We start from the raw sequence: 9,237 nt of genomic DNA, 5'->3' as shown, positions 1-9,237 counted from the left end.
TTAAGGGGGTGTACGGAAGCAAAACTCTGTTTCTCAATGTATTTTCTATTTTGTACTGATTCCGCGCCCAATTATTCTTTCAGTATACTGGCTATAATGTTTCTTGATAAATATCATATGTAAGATGCCCATTAGGTCTCCTAAAAGAATCTCCACTATCTTCTCACTGCCAAAGAAAGGTCTAATCACCATCGATTGACGGACGGGCTTAGTATAATCTGATAAACTTGATTACTAAAAGGGAAAGAGAGAAGGGAGGCTCCTGCCATTCTGATCGGCCACAAAATAAATTGTATCCTTGTTTGACCGGCCGCTCCTGATCCGGGGAGACACCATCGCAAAGGAAAAAGTATACATGCGAGATGAGCGGCCTCCCCTCCCCTGCTGCTACATAAGTGGCCTCCTCTTCTTCTTCCTCGAGAAGCCCACCTACCATTCTCCATAAGGTCCGTCTCTGTCCTCCTCCTCTTCAACCACCCTTGAAGATAGAAAGATGGAGCGCCTCAGGACCGGCTTCGACAAGTTCAAGACCGAGGTCTATGAGTAAGCTTCCACTCTCTGATCCTGCCGCTATGCTTGAGATTCTTTTTTTTTTGTGTGTGTGTGTGTGTCTTCTTCAGCTGATTATTTCTCTGGCCGGGCTGTGGCAGCAAGAAGCCAGATCTATTTGAGCCCCTCAAGGACAACCAGGAACCCACGGTATGTACTGTGCCCCCCAACATTTCGCTTTACAGCCATAAATTGTCTCTGGCTAGCTAGCTACCAACTCTGGTTACATCCTCTGCGATTGGTTGATTAGCTTGTTGAGTTGGTCGGGAAGCATGGCCAACAATAGTGTGTTCTCTCTAGATTTGGTGATTCTCTCTTACTGATATTTCCCCTACCGAGCAGTGCTTGCTCAGTTGTTCTGGTAGTAGAACAATGTTGCTAGCCATTCGAGGTACAAACCCGGGATACACTTTGAGTCTCTGACATGGGGGGTGGGGTGCCTGTAGCATTTCCTATTGCCGTCAAAGTGGATATAAAAGTGGAAACGACCACTTGTCCTAATTGCACGTGGTAACCGTAAAAGGGGGCCCATTGCCGGCCACTTGATACTAAGTGATCTGCTAAACCAACTACCAAGGTAGGCACCGGGTAATTTTCCATTGGATTGGTAACGACTCACATGTGCAGTACCATGATATATGATTTGGCTTATTCATATGTCACCGTCCCTGTCTCTTTTGTGGTCTTGTGGACGATGGAATATGATTCTTTTCACCTTTGAGGAGTGTCCCCTTTTTCTATTATGTACTCCCTCCGTCTTAAAATAAATGTCTCAATCTTAGTACAACTTTGTACTAAAGTTAGTACAAAGTTGATACACTTATGTTGAGGCGGAGGGAGTATTATACAGGAGGACTAGCAGTTAGGATATACTATAGTACATGATGTATTATGAATAGATCGAAACCCGATGGAAACCTATGGAAATCAAAATAATTTACTAGGGTGAGTGTTCCAGGCATAACATGATTGAGCAGTGACCTGAAGGCATCTTTGTAACACCCCGGCCACAGTCATCCGGTTTGTGACTATCACCTCGGATCTAGACTGAGCCCACAACATTAGCTTTTCTGTTCACTTTGTGCTTTCGGAAAAGAATGGTGCACATTGTTAATCATTCCGACTTAATACGAATGATATACTCTTCATATAAAAAAGGTGCACCTTCTCTTTCATAAGATCATCTCCGAAGAACCTAGTGGTTAAGCGTGCTTCGGATGTGGTAACTTATGGCGTCCTGGTTTAATAGGAATGATAGACTACTCATATCAACAATGTGCACTTTTTTTGTCAGAAGCTCGTCTTCAGTGAATCTATAAATTAAGCGTGATTGGGTTATGGTAATTTGACAATGAGCGACTGGCCAAGACATGGGGCAGAAGGGGATTTTTTTTCATTTGCATTGACCATACCGTGCGGGGTGGAAAAAAGCGGCGAACATACGGTTCTAAGAGGCTTCATCCAACAGCCCTGCTGCGACCGTCGCGGCTTCTTTCAACCGACGCAGAGTGCTGCCCAATTTGGTTTGGACGGGCGATGGAAGAATCTTGTCGCTACTTGATTTGCTTGTCTTTCTTTCTCCTCGCGTCTCTACTCCTCTGTTCCTTGTCACAAAAGCAATATTTAGTTTCTCCTGCCAGACTGAATAGAAAGTGGTCCGAGATAGAATGTCAAAAGTGGCAGCCTTGAGCGCAAAGCTATGCCAGAAACGTCTATTCCACCTATCATTGCAAGTATAGTAAGGGGTTTATATCCCGCTTTACATAGCATTTTTATCTATGGGAAGAAAAGAGACAATTAAAAAAAACCCTCTCATGTAAGAGCTTGGCTCTATGGGTGCTCCCTGACAAATCTAATAAATACAATGAAAGATAAAGAGATACGGTTTGAAAAAGTGGTACTAGTTAATACTCAACCTTATAGACTATGTCAATATATGAGTGACTATAGGTGATGCCTGTAAATGACATGGCAGGGCAGCTGTATATAGCCTTCTATATTATTAACCATGCCCTTACGACATCAGCACATGAAAATTTCATTCTTTATATTACCAGGCTGACTAATATGGCCAAGCCATAATGAATAGCATCTCTTCTTATCACCAACAACTATCAAGTGCTGGAGTTTGAAAGAAAACTGTAAAATGTTTTTAACTAAACATATCGGTTTTGCAGTACTTGTTGTTCGCATGCGCCGACTCGCGCGTGTGCCCATCAGTCACCCTGGGCCTGGAACCCGGCGAGGCCTTCACCGTTCGCAACATTGGCGCCATGGTCCCGTGCTACTGCAAGAACAAGCACACCGGCGTTGGATCGGCCATCGAATACGCCGTCTGCGCCCTCAAGGTTAAGGTCATCGTGGTGATTGGCCACAGCCGCTGCGGTGGTATCAAGGCCCTCCTCTCGCTCAAGGATGGGGAAGACGACTCCTTGTAAGTATGTAGCTTGGATCTGAATGATAATTTTCTTGGTCTGTTTCTGACCGGAGTTGTTTGGTTGGTTGGTATCAGCCACTTCGTTGAGGACTGGGTCAGGATTGGGTTCTCGGCCAAGAAGAAGGTGAAGGACGAGTGTTGTGACCTGCCTTTCGAGGACCAATGTGCCGTCTTGGAAAAGGTTCGCTGGCACCAATGGCCATGTGCCATTGTATACTACTTTACTTGCTTATGTAGTACTGTACTCGCTTACTTTCTTTTTACTCTGCATATAAGTTTTGTGCTGAGTCAAAAAATTAAGAGTCCGACCAAGCGTGTATGAAAAAATATTGACATGAACATTATTAAATCAATATCATTAGATGCGTCAAGTAATTAATTTTCATATTGTACATCCTAAGTATTGTAGATGTTGTAAATTTGGTCAAACTTATTAAAATAGATATATCTTAGATGCGAAATAAAAATCAACGGAGGGAGTAGTATTTATAGCAGCTAGCTTGTAATGTATGCTAATATTTTTGCATGTGAATGAATGGATTAACTCCCTGAGAGAGAGATCTCTGTTAATCGTTTTCATCCATAGGAGGCTGTCAACGTGTCCCTCCAGAACCTCAGCACCTACCCGTTCGTCAAGGATGGTGTGGCCAACGGAACCCTCAAGCTGATCGGCGGCCACTACGACTTCGTCTCGGGAAAGTTCGACACATGGGAGCTGTAAATCAATCTTCCCTCCCATTGCTCAAAGCCGAAATATATATACATACGTACGTATATCAAGATATATCGATCCATCCATATGAATGCCATCGAGTACCTACTCGTTACTTTCCAGTAGTGAATGCCCGATGGCTTGGTGTCAATTTTTGTAATAAGCGATAGTATTTTCCGACGCAGAATTATTGTACTACTATGTGATGCATAATTTGATCGTCATATGATCAAAATACATCAGACATTATTCTAATCATATTCTTCATTAAGAGTTTACCTTTCGATCTTTTGGTTTTGTTTTCCCTTGACACTGACAAATTGTTGTTTGCCCCTCCATTGCTACTCTTTTTATCACTATTAATTTAACCCAGTGATTGTACTCTCTTCGGCTTTCTGTGCTACCCAGCTCTTTCTACACAACATGCATGTCCTCCTCCTTTATTTATAGAAGGCATTCATTCATTCCACTGCCAAGATTACTAGATGAGGAGATTGAGCTTTATCTCTTCTTGTGAACTCATCGCATATACCCAATTCGGGACAATAAACATCTGGACAAGACAATGTGTAACTGCGGTGCTCCCGGAAAACCAAGCAACAATATGCTATTTATTGCCATCATTTGCCTCTTATATAGAAAGAGACGCAGTGCGATTGCACGCGCCGCTATCTTACACTCATGGTGGTGCGCTGATGCTAATCAGATGGTGGTTTGTTAGTGTAGATCAATGAAAATTTCGATGTGAATACTCACCGTTGTTTCGCGTTGATAGTTATGGTGAGCCATTCCTTTGCCTCCCTTGCTTCATACCTTGTCCTCACTGACCTCGTCATGTGACCTGCGGTGTGCACCTAGCACTCTTCCATCTCCACGACCACCTTTTTGCACAGTCCGACGCATGGTGAAGAAGAAGAGATTTTTTTTGCTTGGAAAGAGAAGAGAAATTTAGGCAATGTGCTACATAGCGAGGTACATCATAAGTACGAAACTAAGAGTTTCAAAATATTTTGTAGCGCAAATTGTTTATCTGATTCTCAATCTGTTTTTGCCGTTGGCTTCATACTTGGCCAAGTTACCAACTCAGGGCAAGCGGTTGGTGCTCAACACTATGGGACATGCCTATCCTAGAGAGGGTTTCTACTGCCTTGAGTTCGAAGACAACGAATAGGAGGACTTGGGGGTCCAAATCGCGAATGTGACTACAATTTCCGTGGATCATGGCCTGATTTCGGTTCAAAACCTTGAGGAAGAGTTCAAACATCTAGACGGGGGCGACTAGGAATAGCAAGTCCGTCAACTATTCTAATTATAAAATTCAGCGGTGCTCCCATCTCAAGAAGCTTTGCGTATGGCACCCGCGGTGGAAAAAATGTTTCCCTTGCTCAAAACCATTGTGGCCACAATCTAGTGTTCCATTTGGGAGATGGATCCCTTATAGAAAATGTAGCTGGCGCGGGCTTGTCTCTCTGGGGTGCCTAAAAAGCATCGCCATGTTGACCGACCTGTTAGAATTAGTTGTTGTATAGGGATAGAATTCTCTTTGAATTGTAAACCTATTCTATCTCTTCTTCTGTTTCAACCTCTCCCGAATATCTCTCTGTAACCGATCGATCTAGCCTCGATCCAAACTTGTAAGCCACGGCATATGTTCCATATAATGCAATGCGGCCCGAGCAAAGGGTTCTACGCTTCCCATATTATTTCACATGGTAACAGAGCCTCTTCCTCAACAAGAACGCATCTAGCTACCTTCCTCCATCGAGAGCATGTCTACCACCTCCGCCGCCATGTTGCCCAGCACCATGGGCGCACTTTCCACCACCTCCTCCTCCACCTTCGCCTCCTCATCCACCACCACCACCTCATCCCTCGGACCACCACCACAGGAGAAGCTGACGAGGGGGAACTTCCTTCTCTGGAAGGCCATCGTGCTGCCGCAGATCAAAGGAGCACAGATGGAGCATCACCTCGACGAGAAGAGCCCGGCACCGCCGCCCACCCTCACCATCACCAAGGACGGCAAAGAAGAGCAGATCGCCAACTTTGCAAGAACCCTCTGGTATGCACAACAGCAGCAACTTCAAGGATATTTGATGGGCTCTCTTTCCCGCGATATTCTTGCACAGGTCGCCACGTTACAGACGCCGGCCGAAGTTTGGCGTGCCATTCATGCCATGTTTGCTGCTCGGAGTCAAGCTCAAGCCATTAACACCCGCATCGAGCTGACCAATCTTTAGAAAGGTAATATGACCATGGCCGAGTACCTTGGCAAGATTAAAAGTCTCATAGATGAAGTTGCCTGCACCGCCGCCGCGCTCTCCGATCCAGAGATCGTCTCCAAAATTCTCGCCGGACTGGACATGGAATACAACCCTGTCGTCTCGGCGCTTGCTGCTCGGGTGGAACCGATCACGGTTCAGGAGCTCTACAGCCAGCTCCTGAGCTTTGATGCCCGCCTCAGCCTTCTTCACGGCACCAGCCTTCGCCAATCTTCTGCCAACGCTGTCTCTCGTGGTCGCGGTCACCAGGGGCAGCCCCGCACCGGTGGGCGCGGGCGTTGCCACCTTCAGGGACATGGCGGCTACAGCAGCTCTGGTGGCGGCGGCTACAACAACTCCAGCAACTACACCAACAAACCAGCAGGCGGCGGCTTCAACAACAACTCCGGCCGCCGCTCCTCTTCCTCCCGGGGGCGTCCTCGGTGCCAACTCTGCAAAAAGGCAGGACATGAAGTTATGGATTGATGGCACCGGTATGATGAAGATTTTGTCCCCGACGCACGTCTTGTTGCTGCAGCTATGCGCGAGCAAGGGGGCGATGGCGTGTGGTACATGGACTCTGGTGCAACCGACCATGTTACTGGTGAACTAGAGCAACTCGCTCTCCGGGAGAAATACCTTGGCAACGATCAGATTCACGCTGCAAGTGGTGGAGGTATGGATATTCGACACATTGGTCAAGCTTTTATTAATTCTCCTACTCTTAAACGTGATCTTGTTCTAAACGATGTCCTTCATGTTCCACAAGCTGGTAAAAACCTTGCCTCTATGTCTCGTTTAGCCACCGATAATGTCTTCTTTGGAACTCACCCTCGTTACTTTTTTATAAAGGATCGGGCAATGAGAGAACTTCTACATCATGGTAGATGCATTGGAGGGCTCTACCCCATCTCATCCGGAGTTTTCAACCACAAGCGCCGTCATGCTTATTCTGCCATCAAGCCCTCTTTGGCACGGTGGCATCAAAGATTAGGACACCCATCATCAATCATAGTCAAACAAGTAGTTAATAAAGGCAATTTGCCCTTGTCATATAGTCAATCCAGTGAGTCTGTTTGTGAAGCTTGTCAATGTGCCAAGAGTCATCAACTCCCTTATCCTAGGTCAAACAGTGTGTCTCATGCTCCTTTAGAGCTTATTTTCAGTGATGTATGGGGTCATGCTAGAGATTCTTTTGGAAGAAAAAAATATTATGTCAGTTTCATTGATGATTTTAGCAAGTTTACTTGGATTTACTTGTTAAAGCACAAATCTGAAGTTTTTTCTGTGTTTCAAGAATTCCAAAAGCTTGTTGAAAGGCACTTTAACAGGAAAATTTTGGCAGTCCAAAGTGACTGGGGAGGGGAGTATGAAAAGCTCAACTCCTTTTTCCGTAGCATAGGCATTGAACATCATGTCTCTTGCCCTCATGCTCATCAGCAAAACGGCTATGCTGAGAGAAAACATCGCCACACTGTTGAAGTTGGCCTTTCCCTACTTGCACATGCCTCCATGCCTCTCAAATATTGGGATGAAGCATTTATTGCAGCCACCTATCTTATCAATCGTCTTCTGGGTAAAGTCGTTGGTAATTCCACTCCATTAGAGCGATTATATCATCAAACACCCGATTATAATTCTCTTAAAATTTCTGGGTGTGCTTGCTATCCAAATTTGCGTCCATATAATCGCCACAAGCTCGAGTTTCGATCCACCCAATGTGTTTTTCTTGGCTATAGTAATCTCCACAAAGGGTACAAATGCTTAGAGATTGCAACTGGCCGTATCTATATCTCTAGAGACGTTGTTTTTGATGAAACTCTTTTTCCGTTCGCCAAACTTCACCCATATGCTGGAGCTCTCCTACGTGCTGAAACAGCCCTTCTTCCAGATCACGGGGGAGAATCATATAAAGCTGATCCTGTGAAGAATACCATAAAAAATTCGGATTCTAGTGATATTTGTGCATATTCTGGTCATGATTTCATGTATGCAGAAACAGACAAAGAAGGCGCTGGATCCCATGCAGATTCGGGTGGCAGCGGCGCAAATTCGGGTGGCAGCGGCGTTCGATCCGAGGCAGAGCCCCGCACCAGTCCCGCTGTCTCTAGCGCCGCGCGATCCGAGGACGATCGCGGTCATCTGCATGCAGCCAATCGCGTTGGGGCGGCTGACAGGCCCGACCGCGTGGAGCCCACCGTCTCAGCCACACTGGTGGCCGACAGCCCGCGTGCAGCGGGGCCTGACGCTGACCCCACCTCGTCAGGAGCGGACGGGGCGAATCACCTCGCGCCACCAGCCCGTGGGCCGACCCAGGAGCCGACAGCAGGATGCCTGGCACGTCTGCGTCACGATCCGCCTCGGATCGGGAGCCGAATCGGGAACCTGCGGCTGTCTCGGTTGCAGCTGATCTCGCAGGATCTTCTGTGGCGCAACCAACAGCGACTGCCACGCCGGGATCTTCTGTGCAAACTTCACCAGCAGCAGCTCCGCGACGCCATACACGATCTCAGTCAGGTATTATCAAGGCAAAAGAATATATTGATGGCACTGTAAGGTACGACAGGGTCAAAGAGCTTTTCTTAGTAGTTTTGGTGAACCAACCCACTTGCATGATGCACTTAATCATAAAGAATGGAAGGGGGCTATGGATAGTGAATACAATGCACTCATGAAAAACAAAACTTGGCACTTAGTACCACCACTAGTAGAAAACAGGGCTTTCGTTCGGGCTTGGCCAGCCCATTAGTCCCGGTTCCGCACGAACCGGGACCCATGGGGTGCATTAGTCCCGGTTCGTGAGCCCAGGGGGCCGGCCAGGCCACGTGGGCCACTGGTCCCGGTTCGTCTGGACCTTTTGGTCCCGGTTCAAGGCACAAACCGGGTGTTGTAAATATGCCCTAGAGGCAATAATAAATGGTTATTATTATATTTCTTTGTTCATGATAATTGTCTATTGTTCATGCTATAATTGTGTTATCCGGAAATCGTAATACATGTGTGAATACATAGACCACAACGTGTCCCTAGTAAGCCTCTAGTTGACTAGCTCGTTGATCAACAGATAGTCATGGTTTCCTGACTATGGACATTGGATGTCATTGATAACGGGATCACATTATTAGGAGAATGATGTGATGGACAAGACCAATCCTAAGCATAGCGTAAAGATCGTGTAGTTCGTTTGCTAGAGCTTTTCCAATGTCAAGTATCTTTTCCTTAGACCATGAGATCGTGTTACTCCCGGATGCCGTAGGAGTGCTTTGGGTGTACCAAAC

The 9,237-nt window shown here is 46.3% G+C and overlaps 1 protein-coding gene across 1 annotated transcript; it reads left to right on the top strand.

Moving 5' to 3' along the window:
- Positions 1-332: 332 nt before the first annotated feature.
- Positions 333-3,984, top strand: LOC109749014 (carbonic anhydrase, chloroplastic). The gene is made up of 5 exons (XM_040394748.3): positions 333-543; positions 651-699; positions 2,727-2,983; positions 3,062-3,167; positions 3,573-3,984. The coding sequence occupies exons 1-5, from the start codon at positions 494-496 to the stop codon at positions 3,705-3,707; spliced, it is 597 nt and encodes a 198-aa protein (XP_040250682.1). The 5' UTR covers positions 333-493; the 3' UTR covers positions 3,708-3,984.
- The last annotated feature ends 5,253 nt before the right edge of the window (positions 3,985-9,237 follow it).

Source organism: Aegilops tauschii, chromosome 7 (assembly GCF_002575655.3).
Source record: "Aegilops tauschii subsp. strangulata cultivar AL8/78 chromosome 7, Aet v6.0, whole genome shotgun sequence".
NCBI classification, from domain to species: Eukaryota; Viridiplantae; Streptophyta; class Magnoliopsida; order Poales; family Poaceae; genus Aegilops; species Aegilops tauschii.
Note: the sequence above shows the minus strand (reverse complement) of the source record. Positions and strands in the feature narration are given on the sequence as shown.